This window comes from Scardinius erythrophthalmus, assembly GCF_964197995.2.
Source record: "Scardinius erythrophthalmus genome assembly, chromosome: 21".
In the NCBI taxonomy this organism is placed as follows: domain Eukaryota; kingdom Metazoa; phylum Chordata; class Actinopteri; order Cypriniformes; family Leuciscidae; genus Scardinius; species Scardinius erythrophthalmus.
In genome coordinates, this window is record NC_138241.1 from 16,920,517 (window position 1) to 16,947,272 (window position 26,756).

Sequence of the window (26,756 nt, forward strand, 5' to 3'; positions counted from 1 at the left end):
AATAGGGTCCAGAGTTGATTTGGACACAGCAAAAAAGATTTTCCACTGAAGAAAATTGACAAAGATAAATGATTTTATTTTTTATTTTTTTGGGTGAACTATCCCCTTAAATTACTAATAGGTAATGGCAACGCAGTTAAAAGCACAATTTACAATGTGGTTAAAAGCACAATTTGCCATGTTTTCCATGTCCTCACTCCTATCAAAATCAATCACTTTTTGTTGATCATACTTGTATTTGTTACTTATGGCTTAAAATAAGGCTTGGGATTAATGCAGTAATGAGATGGCGATGAAGTTCTTTTTTTTCTGTGATTGTCTTGTGAAATATAAAATGCATCAACAAATTCATCTGGCTTATCGAAGTCTCAAGACAAAACTACTGTTCTCTCCATTCGGCTTCCAGGAAACACTGGAAAGCAGGCGGTGCTGTGGAGATCTTCTCAAAACTGCTTTACCCAGTGCCGGCGATTAATAACAGCTATCAACACGCACATATTATTCCACTGACTTAAGCAAAGACTAAACACACATACACAAACAGAGCAGAGACGGCAGTCCTCCCACACTGGCAACGAGACACATGTGGAAAAGTAATTTGATTGATTCAAAAAGACAAAAATAAACATTCAGTTCAAAATATGGATTATAAGAAAAGAGGTGGCTGCTTTAAATGGTAAGTTTGTATAAAACCTGATGATCATGCTATCCAGCTATGTTTGAGAATAAACCAAAGAGCATCTTGTGCTTCATTGGAAGCAAGAACATCTGACCATCTGTATAAAGACATCAACGATCAATTTTATTTGATTAGTTACCTAAGAAATATTGCTGAATCTTAAACATTTCTCTTTGAATCCTAAATCTAGGTCATTCATGAGCATTCGCATAAGCCAAAACCCACTATCGCGAGTCACTTTTCATGAAATTGTTGAGTAACATCCACAGTAAAAAATGTAAGGTCAATGGGACAATAGCTCTGTAAAATACTATTTATTTTTCTCAGAGCTCTTTTAACAACAGAACACCATGAAAGTATGGATATCCCACTGTTTTCCTCATATGAGTGAATTGTTTTGACAATCCTGGCAAAGGACACAAGACATGGAGAAGCTCAGCAGTAAATGTGATGCAGCTGCTGGATATGATAAGAGATACTCAGAGAGGGAGAAATAAAGAGGTCACTGGAAAAAATGGTCTGTCTGTCTATCTATAACTATTAACAAAGAAATAATTTACTTTTGGCAGTTGAACTAGAACATTGTTCTAAATTTGAAACTGTCTTTATATATTCAAAGCATTTTCATAACTACAATAAGAGAAAAGAAAAAAGTACTGACTAGAAAACCTGTTCTTACCTATAATGTGAGAAATGTGGTGTTCAGTGGTCCTGAATGGCGGTTTTATTACCTCTGTCAAGATACACAGGTTCGCACTGGGCCAGAACAGGATTATCTGATTTACAATTATGCTGTACATTCTGTACAATGCTTGTGAAAAATGTAGAGGCACTATGAATTATAGGTCTTATGAATTCTATTACACCTTGTGCTTATTATGACACCATAAAACACTCCACTTAAGCAAGAAGAAACTATTCTCAATAAACACAGCTGAAAGAGACAGAGACGAGGGTTACAGGACATTGTAGCAGGAGATGTATTAAATGTACTCACACAATGGTCCTCCGAGCCAGTAGCTATGTAGCGACCACAGGGTGAGAAGGCCGCAGTGCAGTGATGACAGCGGTTAACATGGCTCTCATAGCGGCGAACACACCTGACAGAGATGGACAGAAAGAAAGAAAGAAAGAAAGAAAGAAAGAGATTTTAACTAGTTGAGTTTTGTGAATAATTCTACAATGTGCCACATTTGCATTTTTGAAGCTGCCGAAACTGGTTTGCTGGCGCTTTGTGAATAATATGCAAGTGTTTGACAAATAAATACCATACGCTAAAGCGGCCCAACTTTGCCCATTATGCTTTAATTCAAAGATTTATCCAATAGGATCCACTTCTTTGTCTGTAAAGCAGCTGGAAAATACATATCTAGTCAGTATAAATGACTATTACCAAATTTGAACACATTCACAATATTCACATTTGACTTGACCAGTCAGAAATGGTTATCTAAAAAAAAAAAAAAAAAAAAACACTCAGGAAAGACATCATTCCTTAAAGTGGATCTGTTTAAAATCAGCTTTTCATTTCCAGGCCTTCTTTTGTCTCTCTCTGTAGACATCACCTCCTTTAGAATGTAAATATTAATTTAGCAGATACCACTCATCCATAGCAACATACAGGACCATCTTCTGGAACACTGTGATGACTAAGAAAACATCAAGTATGTCCAAATACACAAAATAATTTTCAGTGGAGTAGGGCAACACATCTGGAGCCAGTGATTTCTCTGAAGGTGCTATCAAACAGTCAGGATCCATGTTTCATCATGTGGTCTAGAGGGACTATGTAAACTAATGTGAGACGATGCTTCACTTCATTACTCCCATGCTAGGGGCTGTGTTTGCAATTGCTAGACCACATTTCCCTGCATTCTTTCAGTTTATGCTAAATGATGGAGGTAACATTACATACTTATATATATTTAATTATTTCCTTATTGAATTCCATATTGACCTACCATTTGTCAATATGTATACTGTATAGATTTAAAGGCTAATCATAGGACAGCTTTCTGGGTCAATGTGGGTAAGATGTAATAACATGGCATTCAAACACATGCACATTCATTGGGAACTTAGGGTCTGCACTTTGAGCATCCACAAATTAAAAAGTGCTATTTCAAAATCCACAGATGGGAAATTATCCGTAGAGCTTAACCCTAATGAGATCATTATGCCATTATGGAAGTCACAAAAGGGGAATATAAATTGATTTAATGCTAGCAATAGCATCAGCCTTTATGGAGAAGCACAACCATAATAAATGAACTCTTTTTACGAGACTACATAGACTGCCAAAGCATGCTGTTTCTGTGTATGCAATAAAAAAAAGCTAAAAAAACAAACAAACAAAAAAACCAGCATAGACATAACCAGGTTAAAATAAATTGGACTGCAACAGAAAAAGCATCATGGCACATCATGGAAGAGCTTGCCTTTCTTGCTCATCACATGAGGTCGGTTGTTATGTTCACTCTGATTGCTTTGCACGCCTTAATGAATCTAGAGTGTTTTTTTTGAGGATCTGGGTCTCAATTCCCATTCTGTACAAGCAAGGTTAATCTGCTTCTCATTACGAGGAAAGATTATGCTTTAAGAGAAAGAATAAACAAATTTATTGTGTAAAGCCCACATATTTTCTTCACATTTAGTCAACCACCAGAGCGGAAACAAACAGAATGCCAACTGGAGAGCCACCACAGACTCTGTAAGCACCTTTAAAAATCAGAATGAAAATACCAATCAGTAACCACCAACAGTCACCTAAAACACTCTAGCAACTACATAGAAGCGTGCTAACAACCACATAACAGCATCTTCTCTGACTTTGGTTATAAAAGCTGGGACATCGCCATGATGGCTGCTGAGTGAAAAATAATCAACTCTGAGGCACAAGAGTCGATTTTAAAGGTCGCAGTTGTTTATATTCATTCACTGATTGATTTGAGTATTCTTTCTGTAGGTTACATCATAATACCTGTATTTACTTGTACAATGTAAAAAAAATATTGTTGTAATTAGCTATCACAACTTAAAATTTAGCGTTGGAGTAACTTCCCTGAATTTAACTTGAGATAACTCAAATATCCAAGTTGTCATTTATCCACATTTCAAGTTGACTAAACTTAAAATTGTAAGGCAGTATGAACACTTACTTAAAAAAACCTATAAATAACCAATAAAGCTTTTTAAAAGATGGCAGCTATGACAGAAATAAATTTAGGATGTACAAACACTGAAAAATGCTTTAACAGTGTGTTGACTGAGTACCAGGGTCCCACCGGCGGTGCCCTGACCTCCTGTGCAGCTGAAGACAGAGTGATGCTTCATAAAAAGATTTTAGAAAGTCTTCATGAAGCACTTCAGAGTATTTCTCATACATAATTCAAAATCCAGAGGGCTGCTGCTCCCCTCTTAGTCTGAAATTCAATATACTACTATATACCTATAAAGGAAGCATTTTCATTGTCATATGCAAAACATACAGTCCCAGAACAGGTAGAGAAGGGTGATGTGGAAGATCACAAGCCTCAGTCTTCCAGAGCTCCTTGGCTTTTGGCTGAAGGTTTTGTCTTGGCCCGTGGAATGATGTCACTTGTGCTTTAAATGAAGTCTTGGGGAGATAAATCCGTTTCACGTGCTTGAAGTTGGAGCACTGCTAAAGAGCCAGCCATTGGAAAAATGGAAAATACACATAAAATGGCTTGCGCCGAAAGGCTTCATTGCCAGACCTCAGTTTGTCAATGACTGCAGACAAATCATGTCACTAATTCTCACATATGCTCCCGTCCATGTTTCCCGTGTTTGACCTGCATTTATCTTTAGTATTTTGTCATAAGTGTTTTTCATGGTTTCCTCCCTGTGACAATTTTCCTTTCTCTTTTCCACTGGAACTAATCCTTCACAACTAATATTCTATCCAGCAAGGTTGTTTTTAGGCAATCAGTGTGATGACACCATTTTCCTGCGATTCAAGAGTGATTAGTCACATACAACTAAGGTGATTGGCTCAAAAACATTTTGTGATTTCATGGGTAAAAATGGCAGAATTCGACTTAGCAATAGCAGAGTTCGTACTTCAGGGGGGTCATGTGGCAGGAGAAAAGCTGCCATTGAGATGAATGGGAATGCTATCGGATAGCTTTCTCTAGGTATTACAAACCTCCTTGGGGAGGAAAGTGTCAGTTGTGAAACGTAAAGCATGTTTGCGTAACATATCAAACTCATGTATTTTAAAGCAGAGAATTCATGCTTCGTTAAAGACGTTAGTTTCTGCAGGGATGGATGAAGTTGTTATATACGCTCCTGACCAGAACTTGACCTGGAACTCTGTAAAAATATTTATCAAGGCAAGTAAAATGTATTTGACACTTTCTTGAGTTTTCAAGTAAGAGCAGGAAGATCTAAGATCCAAGCATAATAGAATAAAGGATGTATAAGTATAGAAGCAATTCATACCATTTCACAAAGTGAAGGAATTAAAAGTCAAGACAAGCCTTTCATCACTTACTTCAGCTGTCCTTATAAGGCAGGGTTTCTCAAACTCGGTCCTGGAGGGCCACTGTCCTGCACAGTTTAGCTCCAACCCTGATCAAACACACCTAGCTGTGAGTTTCTAGTGATCCTGAAGACATTGATTAGCTTGCTCAGGTGTGTTTGATCAGGGTTGGAGCTAAACTGTGCAGGACAGTGGCCCTCCAGGACCGAGTTTGAGAAACCCTGTTATAAGGGAAATAAAACTGAATGGAGAGGATCAGGTGCAGAATATCACTACGTTCCGGCAAAAAATATGTTCAGAGTCTGGAACTTTCTGCAGATTCCTGTACCTGCAGTTGCTGTCTCTGTTCTAGTTTTGTTTCTACCTTCACAGGACGACAAATGAGTCCAAAATGCTTTTTCCATCCTGATGCATTTATGGAGTAAAGGAACAGGCCACTCAAAAATACAAATCTGTCAACATTAATCTCCCACTCCATCACTAATCTCTGTTTTTCCAAGCCAGTGTGGAACAGTAGATTTTTTTTTTTTTTTAAATATCCTGACCACTCTTTTCCATATAATGAAAGCGAATGGGGCTGGGTATGTCAAGAGGATTTGATAGCTAATAGTCTAAAAAAGATGACAAGTTAGTAGAAACTAATAAAAGCTACAAGAAAAACATCTATGTTAGCTATGTTATGTTAATATATGTATACACACATACAGTCTTAGGCATGTTAATGACACACTACAGCAAACGATATAAATAACTGACTTAAAACCTTTTTTTTGGGGGGGGGGGGGTGTTAACAGACTTTTGCACAGTACTGTATCTATGTATAAAATTGATACAAGATGAGGGTGCGTAAATTATGACAAAATAATTTGAGTGAACTGTTCTTTTAAGAGCACTCTGGAAAAACATCAAGTTAAAGAAATAATTTCTCACTAATCTGTCCTCCTACAAGGAAAGAAACAAAACTAGGACAGAGACAGAAGCTACAAGTACAAGAATATGTGCTTAAAGTTCCAGACTCTAAAAACTTTGAAAAATGTGTTTGCAACATCATGGGTGAAAAGATGACATTATGTTCTATTACTTTCAAATGATAAATGGACAAGAAAACACTAGCACTATACAAGCAGAAAATGTATTTTAAACTTTAATTAATTCAATTAATATTAAATTTAGAAGTACTACAAGGTTTATTTTTCAGATAGCGTTGGTTTCGCTGTCTATTTATCTATATATTTAACTTGGTCGTATACAGAAACTGTAAAAGAAACAGCATTGCTGAATTCACTCCACATAAAGCAGAGTGGTTACTGTTAGGTCAACTGCAGGGAGGGAATTCTTTCCAGAGTCCTTTTGGCAGAGGGCCGGGCAGGCTCAGCTTCTAGAGAATCTGGAAATTTTGGATTCTTCATTTAAATGATGTATGTACCTTTCTGACTGCCCCTAATCCTGGTTGTTCTGAACGATCTTAAGGGCATTATGTAATGGTAGTATCCCGCAAGCCTATAAACAACCTGGGATTTGACTGTTATTCACTTCTCTGAAGGATATGTAATCAGCGATTTACTGAGGTGAGGGCATGAAAATGTATGCTGGAAAAAACATAACTTGAGCAACATTTGTAGAAGGCCAGTTACTCAATAGCCAATTTTAAATCATCATAAATTTTAAAATGGCATGAAGTAGACATTTCATCGTCAGCTCAAAGGTAATTTATAATAATGTTCTGTAAGCCTAAGCAAGGCAGCTTACTAAATCTTTAGAATATTGTAATATTTATTAAAAGATAATTGCATAATTCAACATTTAGGTGTTGGTAAATGGGGTGAACTGTATGCAGTCTTGCCCTCTAAAGGTCTCAGAAAGCCAGGGAAAGGAGATGAAGGGCCTACCTAGCTGTGCGCAGGTCCCACAATTTCAGACCGTCCGTTATGGCACTGCTCAGGAAGAGATTGTATGATTCCAGGGCCTGTGAACAGAACAAGGACCCCTGCAATAAAAGAAAGGAGGAAAGAATCACACCAAAAGAAACTGGCACGATAAAATTGCCATTCAATATCCTGAATTGGGAAACATTGGCAAAACGGCCAATAACTAATAAGGATACAATGAGGAACTACAGAAGATACTAAAGGTCATTGTCTTATAAAAGCCTTTAATTAGCCTGAAATTCAGAGAGAATAAAGCAGCTTTTTTTACTTGTGGTTTAATCAATCTGTCAGCTGCAATATCACATCAGTCTTTAAATATACACAACTGTTCAAAAGTTTGTGATTTTCAATGTTTTTGAAAGAAGACTTTTATGCTCAACAAGGCTGCATTTATTTGATCAAATTACAATAAAAAATAATATCGTGAAATAATATTATAATATAAAACATTTCTGTTTTAACATATTTTAAAATGTAATTTATTCCTGTGATCACGGCACAGCTGAATTTTCAGCATCAGTGTCTAGTCTTCAGTGTCACATGATCCTTCAGAAATCATTGTAATATGCTGATTTGGTGCTCAAGAAACATTTCTTATTATAATCAATGCTGATAATAAAATAGTTGTGCTACTTAAAATGTTTTGTGACAAACGTGATCAATTTTATTACATAAATGCATCCTTGCTGAATAAAAATATCAATGATATTATTTTAAAAAATCTTACTGATCTCAAACTTTTGAATGGTGGTGTACCTGATTGCAAGGAATATGAGCACATGACATTTATTTAGTCTAAAGTACCTAAAGTATATAAAACTACTATCCTAAATAAATACATGCTTGCAGCATCCTTGTTAAATTTAGTTGTCATAGCTGTTGACCGGTCATAGAAAGAGACATGAATTTGGCAGGAGATTGCAAACAAGCTGCACGTGTACGCTGAAAGAGTGCAGACTTTCCAGAGCTGAAGTTCTCTCGAAAAGCCAGAAAAGTCCACAGAATGGAAATGTTTGTCATACATTGTGGAAGACCAGTCAAACCATCTCTCTCCTGCCCTTACACAAATAAAGATGGTTTAAAGTGTCCTGCGTGATTACTTACACACAATTCATCAGAAATATTCTCTACGAATGTAGCTTTAGAAAGAGGAACATGTTGCACACGGAGGAGAATGTAGAGTAGCTGAGAAGAGAAAAGGTTTGTTGTAGCTAATTCACAGTTGGCAGGAATTCCCAGTGATCAGCTCTCTTGATCCCTCTAGGCGTTTCTAATGCATGGGCTTCTTGTTGGAGGATCCCATATGTATGTAAGAGCCAGGTTGTGTTATTGTGTAGAGATCAGACTCACAAGTACAGCAGACAATGTGTAGCGTGACTGAAGGTTGGTATGCTGGTTTGGAAAGTGGCTGCTCAGGGAACGTGGGAGAGTGCCCGCTAGCTAAAACCATTATACTGAATGTATAGATTAGATTAGTTATTCCAGTCCACTGTCCACTTGTGTACCCAACTAATCTCAGTTGACCCTCTCAAACTGGCGAGTATCTGGGGCAGTGAATCTGCAAATCACGTGATACACTGCTCTCACGTCATACAAGACATGAGACCGGAGGTCGGTGAGGGCAATATACCCTACAAAAGCCTTAGTTTAACCTGTTGCATCTCACATGTCTGGTAGTATGAATTTTCTGATACTCAATATTTGAATATACAAATATAAAAGAATGTTTCAGTACATTTTGTAGCAACCATCGCAGCAGTAATTCATCAAGTCAGAACATTAGTGTAATTAGTAAGTAGTAATTCAGAAATAATGGCTGTTTTTTAAAAGAAATTAATACTTTTAATAATTAAACTGATCAAAAGGGACAGTAAAGACTTTTTCTGTAATTGTTACAAAGAATCCTAATTGTTTCATGGTTTCCACAATAATATTAAGCAGCACAACCATTTTCAATTGCCATTTTCAACTTTTGTGATAAAAATAATAATAAGAAGAAATGTTTCTTGAGCATCAAATCAGCATATTAGAATAATTTCTGAAGGATCATGTGACACTGAAGACTGGAGTAATGATGCTGAAAATTCATTCAGCTTTGATCACAGGAATACATTTAATTTTACAAATATTAAAATAGAAAATAGTTATTTTAAATTGTAATAATATTTCACAATATTACTATATTTTTGATGAAATAAATGCAGCCTTCGTGAGCATAAGCGACTTAATCTTACTTTTAGGTGAATGGAGTGCAATAGTGGAGTCCATGTCAGTCCAACACAGTTTCACAGATGCAAAGGGATAGTATGCAGATGTTCATAAAACATCACCCTCTACAGACAGAATATGCTTACCCAACATGCTTGGCTTAAGCGAGATCCTCCCTCAACTTATTTCATGTTTCCGTCCTAATCTGTAAACCTGAGGGATTTAGACCAAGATACTCAGCATGATAAATGGGACACGCGAGGCCTACAACTTAGGCCCACCTTGGAAAACCTCACACAACTGTGGTTTGGATTATCCCAACTAAAACGGTGAACTTTTATCCTTCAAAGAAGAAGACATGATTTCTTGCATAACGTTCCGAAAGGCCTTATATAATGGGAGGATGGGAGTGCCAAACTGCAGAGAAAATGAACTTGTTAAGCAACTCCAAACACGAGCTGAATCCGTTCATTATCTTTCACTCCCTTCAAGGATGCCACACATTAAGGTTGAGGTCGAATTTGGATATTCAGAATAATCTACTTCTTCCTGACTACACTGAGCTCCTGTTCAAAGAAGCCTGACTAAAGTAATATCTGGGTGTGGACGGTAGTATTAGTATGGGCCCCATTTCCCCTCAGTATGATTTCCCAGCAAACAAAACTCATCCAATCAGCTTCATTAACTATAATTATCTTTAAGATGAGGGCTCAGTCAGTATTTCCTTGGTACTGTTTCTGAAAGTGACTTCATCAAGGTTGCCATGGATATGAGGTTAACAAGAGCAAAGTGAGTCAGAAGCAAAGCATATTAATTTTGGTTCACAACAAACCCAGAGCACAGTCCAGACACACAACAAAAATACATACACAAACCACAAACAGCCTAAGTGGTTTGTAATTCCAATTTTAGTGTTGTAACTCAAGGGTCACCACCAGTATTGAGTCGTGTGTATCTTGTAAATGACCACTGAGGTCAGAAAATTCTGAGTGAAAAGCGCACTGGTCTCTCTGCAGCATCAGTGTCACTGCTTTGTTTTTAAAATGGTGGTCACAACAAAACAAGCTTTAGAGGGTTGAGAAAAAGGCTGGTTGTTACGGAAGCGTATTGCATTCACTTGAGGAAAAAAATCTACTCTGTTTTTCTGAATTAATGAGTTAATTATCTCAGAATTACGAGATAATTTTACATGAATAAAAAGTTTTTGCTCTGTTTTTCTGAATTAATGACTTAATTATCTCAGAATTCTGAGATAATTTTTTCTTGAAATAAAAATATTTGCTCTGTTTTTCTGAATTAATGACTTAATTATCTCAGAATTATGAGATCATTTTTCATAAAAAAATATTTTGTTCTGTTTTTCTGAATTAACGACTTAATTATCTCAGAATTCTGAGATAATTAAGTCATTAATTCAGAAAAACAGAGCAATTTTTTTTAAATGAAAAATCATCTCATAATTCTGAGATAATTAAGTCGTTAATTCAGAAAAACAGAACAAAATATTTTTTTATGAAAAATGATCTCATAATTCTGAGATAATTAAGTCATTAATTCAGAAAAACAGAGCAAATATTTTTATTTCAAGAAAAAAATAAGTCATTAATTCAGAAAAACAGAGCAAAAAAAATTTATTCATGAAAAATTATCTCATAATTCTGAGATAATTAAGTCATTAATTCAGAAAAACAGAGCAAATATTTTTATTTCAAGAAAAAATTATCTCAGAATTCTGAGATAATTAAGTCATTAATTCAGAAAAACAGAGCAAAAAAATTTTATTCATGAAAAATGATCTCGTAATTCTGAGATAATTAACTCGTTAATTCAGAAAAACATAGCAAAACAATTTTTTCATGAAAAATTATCGTGTAATTCTGAGATAATTAACTCGTTAATTCAGAAAAACAGAGTAGATTTTTTTTCCTCAAGTGAATGCAATACGCTTCCGTAGGTTGTACATACTTGCCCTTGATATATAATATACACGGGTTAGCCAGTAAATAATGATTTGAAAGAAGTTTCTTATGCTCACCAAGACTGTATTAATGTGATAAAAATACAGTAAAAACAGTAATATTCTGAAATATTATTACTATTTTGAAGAACTTAACTTATTCCTGTGATCATGGCAAAGCTGAATTTTTCGCATCATTACTCCAGTCTTCAGTGTCACATGATCCTTCAGAAATCAATCAATCAATATGCTAATTTCGTGAAAACGGTTGTGCTGCTTAATATTTTTGTGGAAACTTTTTTTTTCAGTATTCTTTGATGAATAGAAGGCTCAAAAGAACAGCATTTATTTGAATTGTTTTGAGCATTTGCTCATTTTCAAGTCAAAACTGCAAGGACAATATTTTTCAGTAATATACGATTACAAATAAAACATACCAAATAATTTAAATCACTTTAATAGCTAAATTCCTCACTCATTTTATAAATATAATATAACAGGACTGGCTCCTAAAATAATTTTTTTAGTCGTTAAACTGTTTTTTAGTTGCCAAATAAGAAAACTTTAAGGATGATTTTAAAAGGTAGTAACATATTTGTATTATTCGGGAAACTACACATTTTGGGGAACTGTATAAATAGGCCGGTTTACACGCGGTCACTTCATGCATTTTTACTGATTGGATAGCTATCTGATTTGTTAATAGAGTGACGCTGCCATGTAGAATTAATTCACACTTGTAGAATCTTTCTCGTTTCGGAGGGCATTTACAACTGGTCTTTTCACGATCGGATAGCTATCCGATCAGAAAAAAACGCATAAAATGAAAAAGTGTAAACGGGCCCTACACTACCAGTCAAAAGTTTTGGATCGGTAAGATTTTTAATGTTTTTTGTGCTCACCAAGGATGCATTTATTTGATTAAAAATAAAATAAAAACTTTAATATTGTGAAATATTATTATAATTTAATATATATACAATAACAATTTTCGATGTGAATATATAGTAAAGTGTAATTTATTCCTGTGATCAAAGCAGAATTTTCAGCATCATTACTCTAGTCTTCAGTGTCACATGACCCTTCAGAAATCATTCTAATATGATGATTTGATGCTCACAAAACATTTCTCATTATTATCAATGTTGAAAACTGTTATTTACATTTAATTTCAGGATTCTTTGATGAACAGAAGGTTCAAAAGAATAGCATTTATCTGAAACAGAAAGCTTTTGTAACATTAACCACTACCGTTCAAAAGTTTGGGGTCAGTAAGAAATTGTATTTTATTTTTTGGGGAAAAGAAATAAAATAAATCAATACTTTTATTCATCAAGGATGAATTAAATTGATCAAAAGTTACAGTAAAGACATTTATAATGTTACTAAAGATTCTACTTCAAATAAATGCTGTTCTTTTGAACTCTCTATTCAACAAAGAATCCTGAAAATAAATTGTACACAACTGTTTTCAACATTGATAATAATTATGAATGTTTTTTGAGCATCAAATCCGCATATTAGAATGATTTCTGAAGAATCATGTGACACTGAAGACTCATCGTACCAATCCAAAACTTTTGAACGGCAGTGTATGTCTCCCTTATTTGACACACCTGTTTTAGGTCTTGGAGTCTTTACTAATGATCTGATGAGTAGAATAAAGTATGTTTGAATAGGGAGTGATAAAAATGTGTACAAAATGTGTCTTATTCTCTTACCTTGTTCTGGGTGAGGTGGTGGACAGCTCTACTGTGGGCATCAGGGATCTGAGTAGCTATACAGCCCTGGTTCATATCAAACACCTGGATGCTGTGGTCAGCGCCAGCAGTCAAGATCATATCTGATATCCTGCGGTTAAAGAGGTACACTGAACTTACACTTCAGCTTTAGTCCTGTCACCTTTAAAAAAATCCAATATGGTTAAATAACAATTTTACCAAAGAGGGTATGAGATTACCCTCTACATTATATATTATAATCTGTACAAGCTTTAGTATTTCATAATGCAAAGTACACGCAGAAAAACTTTAACAACATTTTATCATTACGCTGATGTGTTCCCCTGCAAAATAAGGCCTACTACATTACCTTACTCAAGGACAGGCTAAACTGAACAGACTGCAGTGTTCAAAACATTTATTGCTTAATAAATTAAATGTAAAACATTTAATAAGGAAAAGGTTTGGACACACTTCTCCAGAGCTTAAAAAACTTTAGATCTACAGGCATATGCTTAAATGCTTGAAATTCAGTTTGTTGACAAATATAAAATGTGTATGTAAATTTATGTTATAGGTATTCATATCTAGCCTGACTACGTCAGACTTCGTACTTCCGCTCAATTTCATTTCGCTTCTGTACTCAGTCTGAGACAGCGTAATAGCTTTCCGTTTTCCTCCGGCCTGAAAACAGCCGGCCAATCAACGAACAGAGGGCGGGCTGAGAGCCGTGATGACGTAGACACTGACTGTACCGTGGATGCATAGATTTACTTCACATAATCTGCAAAAGTCGTTCACAGCCATGTTCACTTCGGTATTTCGCTCGATGGTTTTGTTTTTGCATCATACATGTGTTTACAGTGGAAGTTAGATGCGGCTGAGCATGCGCATAACACACGCCATAACCAAATGTCATGTGATTGGCTTACGGGTAACCAATGATTTTAAACTTCAGACAAGCGCCCCCCGCGAGAAAGAAAGCGCTTTTCTATTATGCCATTCCAGACTCTGTCTACGAAGCAAAGCGAAGTAGCAGAGTTTGGTATTACCAGGCTAATTCATATCTACCAAAATATTCAGAATGAGTATTCTTCTATTGCTCATGCAATGACACCTTCATCTATCGCTTTTTGAATTGTGCAAGGCATATATTCTCCGTCAGTTTTTTTAGGATACAGGAGTAGAAGTCATTGATCGCTGACATTGAAGTGATGTCTGTTCCTGACTTCATGCTTAATTTACTGGCCAGTTTGGACTTGCTTCTTTGCGTATACCTGTGTTATAGGAGAAGGAAGAGCAAAAAAAAAAAAGAAAGAAATTAAACGCAGTCCATAAAGCTAATTATTCTGAAATATAAATGTTTCTATAGATAATAACAAAGAATTGCAGTAGCAGTGTGGACATGAGCCTGATGTGCAAATATTGTAAGCACACTCCTTTTAATCCTGAAGTGAAATAATACACTACCATTCAGAAGTTTATATTAAAGGAGAACTCTGGTCAATTTTAACATTGAGCTCATTTTTTTTGTAAATTTGGAGTGCTGTCACAAAAATCGGTGTTGCCTACACCGTGTTATCCTCTTTTTAAAATTTGCACCCTGTTGACTTCAATGGGGCAAGTTTTAAACCTGCTTTTAGCCTCTTAACATCCTTGATGTGTCATTACAAGTGCCCAGCCAATGTGAGTGATTCCTTCAGAGTGAACACGGGTGAATCTGACTGCAGTAGATGTGAAAGATATGTATAAAAATGATGTTATTTATAGGTATTGACAGCACTCCAAATTTACAAAAAAATGAGCTCAATGTTAAAATTGACCGGAGTTCTCCTTTAAGCAGCAAACTGCTTTCAAGATAAATAATAAGAATAATAAGAAATTATTTCTGTAGGATTATACTGAAGACTGGAGTAATGCCTGCTGACAATTCAGTTTTGCCGTTACAGGAATAAATGACAATATATATTAAAATAGGAAACAGTTATTTTAAATTGTAATAATATCTCATGGAAAGTCAGGCAAAAACTAAACATAACCCTTACACAACAATATTATTGTATTTATGAACAAATAAATGCAGCCTCGGTGAGTAGACTTTTCAAAAACATTATAAATTCTTACCGACTCCCAAATTTCTTTAAACAGTATCAACTGTGATTGCATATGAACTGTTTTAGAGAAATATGAAGGAAAAAAGAAAGATACAGTCTTTATATGAGTAGCATAATGCTGAAAAAGGTCTTGTGCACATAATTATTCTCTGTAAGAGGGATAGAAGATGTTCCATCATAAATAGAATATGATGTGCTATATCTGGCTCATGTTTTATTTCCATCTCTTCCAGGGATTCCCCAACACTTATGTTTAAGCATATAAAGACAGGGTTTCTTCTCTGATTCTTCAGCAATAATTCAGGGATTCTCCACTGACGAGAACTCACCCCTCTAGAACAGACCTCCATACTGTGACCATGACCACAACCAAAAAATACACAGAAATTCTACACAGCAGTGTTAACTAGAGTTTAAATTAGGATTTTGATATATGGCTATAAATCTGATCGCCTGGCATACTTCCAGTTTTTACATCCCTCAAACTGAACCTTGCTTTTGTCAGACCAGATCTTCAGTTATTGTACGGTCATCATCAGTACCCTGCGTTTACCCTAGCTCACTGTCTATTAACTGCTTGTGTGTGTGTCCCGTACCTCTTGATGTCATCTCTTGTGGTGTCCAGATGGTAAAGGTACAGCATTAGATTCGATCCTGACGCCAGCAGTAAAAACTTGTCCAGATAATAAAACTGAGCCGTTCTGATAGGCTTTGTGAACTGAAAAAGCATGAAGTTAAACTAACAGTGCATAAACAGACAGTCAGTAATTCACATCAACATCGCAGTTTATTAATAGCTTTTAAATGAGTGCTAAGTGCATTCATGTGTCACATCGTATAAATTACAGCACCATATCAGTTTAAAATATCAAAATCTTAGTCATTCTCTCTTTTTCCCAAAGATGGAGTGTGAAGAGATAAATGAAGATAGAGGAACATAGGAATGTTGTTTTTTCTGTCTGGAAAATGTGAGATTATTGAAAGTCAATGAGAGACAATTTGGTGAGTGTAATATGAGTGCTACTGGATATTTAGGCCCCGTCCACACTACTGCGTTTTCGTTTAAAAACGGAGACCTTTTGCTAAGTTTGCACCTCCCGTCCACACTAAAACGGCAAAAACGGAGACCCAAAACGGAGAAGTTTAGAAACGCTGCTGACCCGTTTTTCGTTTTGAATCTCCGGAGGGCGTTTTAGTGTGGATGGGGGTCAAAACGGAGGACTTTAGAAACGATGACGTAGTAGAGGCTCACGCTCGGCTCTATGATTGGGTGTCATCAGTCATGGCGTATATCTTTGCTAGCAGCTGTTGTCCAAGTAAATTCTGCATTTTACAATGCTATAACTGCCTACATGCGCCGGAGCCAGGCTATTATTCGAGCGTTCTGTGACAATTCCCGTGTGCAGCGGCGGTATCAACCGTACATGGAGCGTCGGTTTTGGGTTAACCCGGGAAGAACCAGCGCATGGTGGGATAATTTTATCAATGAAGTTGTGTTTACACCGGCACGCGCATGCCCAGTGTTGGTGAATGGTCACGTGATCCGCGTTTTCAGTCGTTTTAATGTGGACGGAGATCAATTCTAATACGCAGCTAAAACGCTGGTGTGGACGGAGATCGTATTCGTTTTAATTCTCCGTTTCTAAACGAAAACGCAGTAGTGTGGACGGGGCCTTAGTGTATGCAAGTACGTGAATGTATGTAGTTTCTAGCTCATGATTTAATGCATCGTTGCCTTCCGAAATGTCATCACTACCACAAGGGCCGATATTAGTGTAAACTGTCTGCTTTTATTATGCTTCTTACTTTTTACTTATTTTTATGCTACCAGTCAAACCTTGACTCCTTGTCTGCAGTGTGCTTGCCAAACATTTGTCCTCGTTTGTTTGCATATTTACTTGAGTGTTTTTCTGGCCAAAATGCCTAAAATGTATTTATACTCTGCTTTCAACATTAAGTAGCCCTGTTTCTTATTGCATTCTTTTTAATATAAATGACACAAACACTGATACATTGGGTCATATTTGGCTCCACAGATACACACACAGGTGCACAGGTCTTGAAGACTGGGTGGGAAGACACCAGAGAGAAACTGTAAGCCAGAATATGACTGAATAAAACTGATTTGAATGAACTTCAGTTGTGTTGGGAGTTCTGGGAAAGAAGGAAATTAGGGTTTAGAGAGGTCTGCAAGTGTTTAGAGCACTGATGTGCTGACCAGGGGACTGCACAGATGCCTTTGATGTTCCAACAGAGGAAAACTGCCAAGAGAAACACTTCTCACAGGAGTACGCATTCAAATGCAAATGATTTTCTTAAGACTTTTCTTCACATACTTTGCTCATTTGTTCACTCTGAGCTGGGCTTGACTATAATTATAGGTACTGCAAAAGCTCAGAACTAATGTAACCTTTTAAATTGCTCATGTCAGAGCAAGGACTGTATTTGGCTTAATTGTTGATACGTTACCATGGTCAGAACAGGTTCAGAAGCACTTGCAGTCCAGATGCAAAGGGTGGGGTCCTCAGACGTACTCAAAAACCACTGCCTACTATGACTCCAGCATACAGTGTTCACAGCCTTACTGTGCCCTGCAAACCGAGAACAACAGTCAATTGAGGAACAACATTTCTCTAGTTTAAAATTCTGATGCCAAGGTCCCCAAAAATGATGATGCCCTTGCAAGGAACCCTCTACTAAAACTATGCAGGCAGTTATGAAACTATATTAGACTAATTTATACTGTTTAAAAAAAAAAATAGGAAGCCTGAAATTATAAAGACAACATTTCATTTCAGTGCATTCCTGTCTAAAACTCTTCACAAAAGCATATGAGGACCGGAAATCTGTTACAGGAGCTGAAAACACAAAAATATGTAGGCATAATTTGATATATATGTAAATCGCAACATATGTGTGAACTGTTGTTACGCTCTTCCTCGTTTATAACAATCCTTAGTCCAATGAAAAGAACGTCTATTTCAGGGACAAGAAGGGCCTCCAAATATCAGAATTCCCCAACTGTCAGTTTCAGCTGTGCTGTCAGAATGGCATGTAAAAATTCAAATACTGAATCAATTCCTTTGCGCCACTCATTCAGGAAATGAAAATAATAGACATGCGAAGGAATTTTACAAAAATAAACACTACAGATCTGAAGCTCTCCCACTACCTGTGTAGACAGCTGGGTTACCGGTGAGTGAAGAGTTATACAACAAAACCGAACTGTCTCCAAGACCACACACAAGCTGCTTTCCATCTCCTAGACGCAAAAATAGAAAGTTAACAGACAAAAACGAAGGCATAATTAGTTCAAAAATGACGCTCCTGAGGCGAAAGTCTAAAACTAAAGCACTACAGCACTCTTAAAAACAGGCGTGCACAACTTTATTGTTTAACTTCATGAGTCCACCCTGCTTTGCTGCTGCTGCTACAGTATATTGCATCTTTATGTGAGACCACAGGAGAACCAAAAATGCAAATAATCAACAGGCAAATGATTGTTAGTTACTGCTATTAAGCGCTGTTGGTCATGCATGAAGTTGGAAAAGAAACTGTGTGCTATGCAATGTTAAGCCAATAAAATTACAGAAGGTTACTATAGTGCTATAGGGTTACACTTTGTGTAGAAGAAGTTTGACCATAAAAAAACCTCACATGCTTGAAGCCTAGTGTGACCATACCGTTACTCACCTGAGTACTGTAGAGAGTTGACTGTGGTTGGAGTTGTGGAAACCATCAAATGAGTGTAAGGCATACTTGGTGCTTCAAAATGTGATGGATATTCATTTAAGAGGCCTTTTCTGTTGAAAAACAGCACATAGATTTCAGCAGAAGCTATGCATTCTTGAGACTCTATACTTAAAATGGCAAATAACTTACGTATTTGTGCTAGTTGTTGAGGCAGAGTGGGTCTTCTTCTTAACTTTGGTCTTTGGTCTAAACATTGTCCTACTATAAAAGAGATATATGCTATAGTTTATAGTCTAATTCCTGAAAAGACCCAATATAACATACCCTAGTTTTTCATACACAAGGTACTTGAACTGGCCACAAGCAATGCAGAAACTACATTTGTGATCGGCTTTGAGGTGAGAGCGATTCTACTAAGATAGTCCTTAAATACATCATGAAGATTCTTTCCCAAGGTCCTCTTGTTCCTTCACTACATAATATTGCAACAACAAAAAAATCTTAAGACAAAAAAGCCTTTCAGTAAAGTGAGTCTGAGCAGGCCTGTAGGTTCCGTGGAAACGGAATTAAACAGTGTTTAAATGAATATCGTGCAATTGACCTCAGATTAAACTCCAAAGTTACAGGATGGAAGATATTAGGTATGAGTACAATTAGAGTAATTTGCTGTAAGTCACATTTCAAAGCTACCAGAACACAGCCTGAGTAATATTTTTTATTATAATTCTATAGAACTTCTTAGTCTATATTAATGTTGTTCCTAAAAGAAAGTTTTGACATATGCACCATTTTATAAATATATAAAACTCTCATTACACACACTGAAGGGATGAATTTCACACATTTTCTAAATGTTGTACTCAACAGGGACCTTGATAGCTTGCAACTTTCAAAGCCTGAAACCGTGCAAACTATATGCACACAAACCTGAGAGTTTGTTAGACTTCTGTTCTGACCCTAAAATGCGTTTCTCTGTGTCGTCTACTGACTTACTGAGGAGCTGCATTGTATCCTGATGACTTCACTTGTGTGTGAAAAACTAAGGCCTGATCCTTCACACTCTTCTGAGAGCTCACACCTAGAAGACAAAAAGAGAACAAGTCAGTCATATAATTAAGATCTACATATATGTAGTCTGAACATTATCATAATCGTGTGGCACCAACACTATAATTTGAAATACGTTTGATAGATGGTTACTAAAGCGTGCAATAACCAAACTGCTGTTTAGCTATTTTCATAACTCTCATTTCACTCTTCAGTCTCTTTCCACTCACATAACAAAATAATTTTTTCTTGCCCATATATTTATTTATTTGGTAAGAAGCTCGGCTTGATACTGTTCAGTCAGTTGGTTATTATGGCAAAATATACCCCTTCAGGATGACATTTTATTTGGGTTTATTTTGTGATACTGCACAGTTGACTGTACATTTTACCTCACTAAAGATTTATTGACCACACAATTTATACTAATAGGAACTTATTCAAATAAAAAGTCATATTACAGTAAAAAAGATGTCATATGATACAAATCACAACCTGAAGAACTGACATTTTTCCAAGTTTCCTTCTCTTCAGTGAACTAATTTTTTCCAGTTCCATTAAATCTAATGCACACTTTTCCAAAAACGGTTCCTGTGTCAACCACAGACTAAACGTATATTCAAAAAAATGGCTTATAAATGCAACTACTTCCTAAAGCAGGGGTGTCCAGTCCTGCTCCTGGAGGGCCAATGTCCTGATGAGTTTAGCTCCAACATGCCCCAACACACTTGCCTGGAAGTTTCTAGTAATCCTGAAAACCTTGATTTGCTGCTTCAGATGTGTTTAATTAAGATTGGAGCTAAACTCTGCAGTGTAGTGGCCCTCCAAAGCAAGACTGGACACCCCTGTCCTAAAGGATTAAAATCAGTTAAATTTGATATTGTGCAAAAGTTCCTGTAATCAGTTCAGTCAATAAGGAATCATGTACAGTATTCTTTCATAGCTCATACTTGTTTCTGTGGTATCCCAAATTGTTTCATTTTACATTGGCAAATGGTACAGAAACAGTTTACCAAAGAGAAGAAGTGGTTTCGGTTCATTGTCAACAAACCACATCTTGACATAACCCATTCTTCAAGAATGTTACTCTGTTCTGAGAACAGTGATCAGCCTGTTATCAGACCTTTAATCACACAGACTAAACTGCTGGATCCTGACTAGTGCATGTCAAACCCCAGCAGTAGGAGGAAAATGAGTTGTCCTAGTTATGGTATTGACTTAGGCCCCAGAAAGAGCTATGGAATAAATTTAAACCTCTGAGGATATGTAACTCTAGTAAGGAAGAGAAATAATGCCCAGATGGAGATGGAAGAAGAGCCTCCCTTAAGGGAAAAAGAGAAATGATGATGATGGATTGCTTTTACATCTATGAAACATATAAGAATCATTATTCAGTTAAAACACACACACAAAAAAAAAACTGTTTGCAATGAAATAAAAGAGCTTTAAAAAGTATTTTAGAATTTCTTTGATTCATTTTAATTTTGAGAATAGGAGAAAGAATGGAAGTACTACTGTAGGTCAGTATGTGGGCCACGTATATTACTGTTTTTGCTGTATTTTTTTATCAAATAAATGCAGCCATGGTCAGCATAAAGGCCCGACCCCAAACTTTTAAATGCTTATACTGTAGTATAAATGAATATTGTCAGTTTATTTAATTTCAAACTTTACAAATACGCTACCACATTTATTTTTAATGGTACATTTTTAGTCTTTTGAATAATATGCAGTTATGAATCATGCAAATTAAGAGCATGATGATGTGATTGTTAAGAAAATAAATAGGGTACATTCTGATTTGATGTTGGACATGATGTTGATGAGTGACATTTTTATCGGACTGTTTCCTTTCCATGTATTTCAAAAGTATTTCAAATAAACCCAAATATCTCAAACTGCAGTCTATAAAGAACGCTGCTGTCCCTAATGACAACTTTCTTTTGAAAAGTTATATTGTGGTAAAGACCTTTCGCCAGGCTAGAAAGATTAACATCTTGAACAGTAATTCATCAGCGTCATAAATTTTACCTTAGAGGGGTGTCAATAACACTAAAACGCCACCAAAGGTGGTGATTTATTTATTTGGCAAAAATGTGTGTGTGTGTGTGGTTTTGTGAACTCCAACCTATTTTTCTCTGAGGTTTTGGGTCCTGTTTTGCCAGCTCAGCATTCAGAGGGGACATAGTCATCAGAGGAGAGCTGAAAAATGGTGAATATAAAGGAAAAAATGTCAGAAAATCAAGCGGGGAAAAACAACATAAATAAACTTCTATTACTGGAAATAATAAAATACAGAATTTTCCATTGTGGTAGTTGACTCATCAAGAACAAGAACAGACAATTTATATATACTAAAGATAGTTCTAGCTAAAACCAAAATCAAACAATGAGTAAATTATTCTTGGATGTTGTTTAAAATTATACCCTGCATATCCTTAATCCAAGAACCTCCTGACCAGTGGCTGAAAGATATGTTTTGCTACCTGGGCATGACTGAAAGATGCTCTTCCACAGAGAAGCTCTTCGCCATCCTAAAGCAGAGCTCGTCCAGCCAGGCACTGTTAACCTCAAAAAGGATGACTGAATTCCCAAATAGAGAGGACACCAAACAACACATCTAACCAGAAAGAGAGAGAGGATGAGGGTAGTCCTAATGTCACACTGTGTCGTACACAGGCAACTTTCCTCCCAGAATGCAAACCACAGTCAAACCTTGTAAAAACTTTACATCTTAAATAATCCAGGCTTTTAGAAACTGTAAACTGCTAATTGCAGGGCTATAAAAATACCAAAGGTGCTACACATGTGAGCTCTAGAGTGGCTTAAGGTTAACTACGGGAATCTTTAAAAAAATTAGCAAGTATAGGACTTCTACGAAGGTGATCCTCACAGTTTGCCTTTATTATGGAAATTTATTCTGTTAAAAAAAAATCATAAGAATCTATCAAGAGCTGTACAGACATGGAATACTGTAAATCAATAAAATATTGTATGTGTAAACACGATGCATTCTTTTACAGACACCAAATATTTAACACAGTACGTACATTGCCACCATGTCCATGGGTGATGGCCCATGATTCTGCTATTGAAATGCTAAGCCCACCTGTCAGGGGAAAATACAAAACTTCAAAAGATCTGAAACTAATTTAGATTAAGAGATAACCAGGCAAAATACTACTGTATTTCTGAGTGTTTAACCAGGGGCCAGTTGCATCAACATAGTCATTATATGTTAAGTATAAAGAAATGGGATCTCTAGCGCAAATTCTACCGGGCAGACTGCCTGGTTCAGATTAGACGATTTTAGCCCGATTTTGGCACGATCCGTTTGACGTAGGGTGTCGTGGGGATTCGTAAACGACAACGGGCGTCAGAATGCAAGATTTGATCGTTTCATCTCGTATAGCGTGTAATATTAGGCAACAACAGACGTAGCGTCTGCGATGCTTCGACACCACGATAAAAAGACTAGCATGTTTAATTTTTTTTTCGGTCCTCCCTGACGGGTTGCGTCAAGTGTGTGTGTATGCGTGCGTGAGTGAGTGAGCGAGCGAGCGAGCGTGTGTGTGTGCGAATGAGTGAGTGTGTGTCTATAATATGTCCGAACACAGCAATAATTAGTCATCAATTAAAATTAAAAACAGCTTTATTTCAAAAATATTGTTTAACAAATTAATAACAGAGGCACGGTGTAGATACATCGCTGGTTGCTTGGAAGACATGGGTAATGGTTAATCCAACAGCAATTTGTAGCTAGTTTGAACTACAGAACTTAGATATCCCTCTTTTCGTTTTTTTTTTTTTTTTTTTAGAGATGAAATATGGTTAAACTCAGAATTGCGAGATATAAAGTCGTAATTGCGTGAAATAAAGTCGCAATTGCGTGTTATAAAGTCACAATTGCGATATATAAAGTCACAATTGCGTGAAATAAAGTCGCAATTGCGTGTTATAAAGTCAGAATTCTGACTTTTTTTCTCGCAATTGCGACTTTATATCTCGCAATTCTGACTTTATAACACATAATTGCGAGTTTATATCTCGCAATTCTGACATCTTTTCTCAGAATTGTGAGATATAAACTCACAATTGTGAGATATAAACTCACAATTGTGAGATATAAAGTCCAATTCGGGGGAAAAAAGACAGGCTTTTTTTTTAACCTCAGAATAGTTTATATCTCACAATTCTGACTTTTTAACACGCAATTGCGACTTTATATCATGCAATTCTGACTTTATATCTCCCAATTGCGACTTCATATCTCGCAATTGTGAGAAAAAAAGTCACAATTCTGACTTGATATATCGCAATTGTGAGAAAAAAAGTCAGAATTGTGAGATAAAAAGTCGCAATTATTGTTATTTATTTATTATTCAGTGGCGGAAACAAGCTTCCATAGTTAGCTTTGCTTCAACTGTTCGATATAAAATTTCTGACATGCCAGAATTCATCCGTCAGATTGCCGGTCGGGAGAGGTTAATAGCCTCTCGTTTACCCCTGTACACTGCACTAATACTGCACGACAAACGACGCATGACAAAGCTGAAAATCGGCCCGACCCGAAAAAGAGTCGCACAAGTCAGAATTCGGCTCAAAATCGGACGAAAATCGCACAGTGTATGCCCGCATTTAAGAGTCAAAATTGCGTATCTGACACAGTGACTATTGTAACAGACAAAAAACATTGTGTAATCTGAACCAGGCATAAATGTCACGTCATTAATTAACCACAGATCTATCTAGCCAATCATCACTCCACATATGGAGTATAAATCCGGTTAACACCCATTACTGCGTTCGCAGATACAGGTGTTGTGCCGAAATTTCGACCCTGCATCTATTGCATCTATTTGATACTAATTTGCATACAACTATATAAATCTTATTCATTCTTTCTTTTACCTCCTGAGTCTTTCTGGTAGAACTAATTTGGACCAACTAGCAGTTAATTAGGGGTAATCAGTATATTTTTCAGTAGGCTATAGTTTTTTATGTAACTGACATAATTTTTTTTTTTTTTTGCAGTTTGCAAATGCAGTTTACGCAACCAGCCACAGGAGAAATGAGTGTATTTGAAAGAAGACAAACAGACATTCTTAACCCTCAGAAACCCAAGCATTTATATTGATGGTGACTTTTTCACCGTTTGAATGTATTCCTAGGAAGCCCCTTGTTATAAAACAAATCATGATGTTTATACATATTTTTGAGGTGAATTTTGTTTTGAGGTTGCAAGATTTTACCAATGTTATCATTAAGTGTACAAGTACTTACGCACTGACTTTCTAAAGTGGTTTTCTCATAGCAACCCACAGACACTCTAAAGTTTTGTTAGGTTATGCTGAAAATTACTGAACGTGCCTTGTTGTACAATGCATAACATTCAAATGGTTGATCACTATGACCTACTGTTGCATTTATTTGTATTATATTTATGCTATTTAAGTGTAATGTTTTTAATATGTTGCCATTTTCTACTAATAAACACCAGGAACTGAGATCAAAAATAAAAACAGGTCAAATAGGTGACAAATGGGTAAATTTGAACCTAAAACATGTTTAGGTATCTCCAAGAGTTAAGTGAAAACAGATTATGCCTTTGAGTGGAAGAATCTTGAGAAGCTCTGAAGTATCCAGGTCAAGCAGATAAAGTCCATCAGAACTTCCGATCCACACACAACTTTCTCTATGGAAAAAGTACAAAGAAGAGACTGTTTGCCAAAAGACACTAAAAGGAACTAAGGCCTGGTTAATGTAACTGAGTACAACAGAAAAGAAAAGACAAGAAAAAAAGATCTCTATTGTATAGGCCTACTGTAATCATTCAAACCCACAAAGTCTAGAGAACATCTATATGAAAGCCTGTAATGTTTAATTGAGACTACAGTGGCAGACTCTATGATTTGAGATTGCACAAGCTTGCTCTAAAGGACAACTGCACTAAAGCTTGATTTAAATCAGTGTTCAAACCTGTCGTATTGCAGTGCAAATCATAAAGTGGCAGGGGTCAAGGGTCATCTCTCCTGTCTAATAAACTAGAGTTGTTGAGGTAACATGTTTTCTAAGAATCACTGGGACAATGTGAAGAATTCATTCACAGTTACACTAAGCATGAGTGTGTAAAATAAGAAATTCAATTAAAATATTTTAAATTGTAATAAAATTAAAGTTTTTTTTTTTTCCAAGTTGAAAATGGTTAGTATTAATGCTTTAGAAAACAAAGTAATTTTTGTGACCTTGCCTATTCCAGTAAAGACTATTAGGGTCTGCAGACATTCCTCCAACAGTATTTATAAAATTTCATATAATGACATGATTTTCATGTCATGCTAAAGCACTTATGTTCACCTCTGAAGTCAGCAGGGCCGTCCCAGGCTCTGTTGGTGCCATAGACGAGAGTTTAGATACTCTGACTAACTTAAAGGAGAACTCCAGTCAATTTTAACATTGAGCTAATTTTTGTGTACATTTGGAGTGTTGTCAGTACAGAGAACAACGACAAAAATCGGTGTTGCCTACACCGTGTTATCCTCTTTTTAAAATTTGCACCCTGTTGACTTCAATGGGGCAAGTTTTAAACATCCTTGATGTGTCGTTACAAGTGCGCAGCCATTGTGAGTGATTCCTTCAGAGTGAACACATGTGAATCTGACTGCAGTAGTTATGAAAGATATGAATAAAAATGATGTTATTTCAGCCAGCGCACATACCTGTATTTACATCCTGTTTTCAGTAGAAGTCCATAGTAATCGATTGTCGAGTTCACACGCATAGGTTTAGTTACCTATGATCACACGCGTGAACTCGACAATCGATTACTATGGACTTCGACTGAAAACAGGAAGAAAATACAGGTATGTGCGCTGGCTGAAATAACATCATTTTTAATATCTTTCACA

At 36.3% G+C, this 26,756-nt stretch overlaps 1 protein-coding gene across 1 annotated transcript in view; it reads right to left on the reverse strand.

Moving 5' to 3' along the window:
• Positions 1–26,756, reverse strand: part of wdr27 (WD repeat domain 27) — a 57,386-nt gene that overhangs the window by 25,905 nt on the left and 4,725 nt on the right. Inside the window, exons 9-22 of the mRNA XM_081350569.1 lie at positions 25,455–25,543; positions 22,899–22,957; positions 22,335–22,468; positions 21,977–22,050; positions 19,795–19,879; positions 18,991–19,062; positions 18,802–18,911; positions 18,281–18,370; positions 17,578–17,699; positions 15,705–15,847; positions 14,174–14,271; positions 12,995–13,116; positions 7,070–7,167; positions 1,677–1,779 (exon numbers count right to left, since the gene is read on the reverse strand). Of these exons, the coding sequence (XP_081206695.1) occupies positions 1,677–1,779; positions 7,070–7,167; positions 12,995–13,116; positions 14,174–14,271; positions 15,705–15,847; positions 17,578–17,699; positions 18,281–18,370; positions 18,802–18,911; positions 18,991–19,062; positions 19,795–19,879; positions 21,977–22,050; positions 22,335–22,468; positions 22,899–22,957; positions 25,455–25,543 (1,399 nt within the window). The remainder of the gene's footprint in view (positions 1–1,676; positions 1,780–7,069; positions 7,168–12,994; positions 13,117–14,173; positions 14,272–15,704; positions 15,848–17,577; positions 17,700–18,280; positions 18,371–18,801; positions 18,912–18,990; positions 19,063–19,794; positions 19,880–21,976; positions 22,051–22,334; positions 22,469–22,898; positions 22,958–25,454; positions 25,544–26,756) is intronic.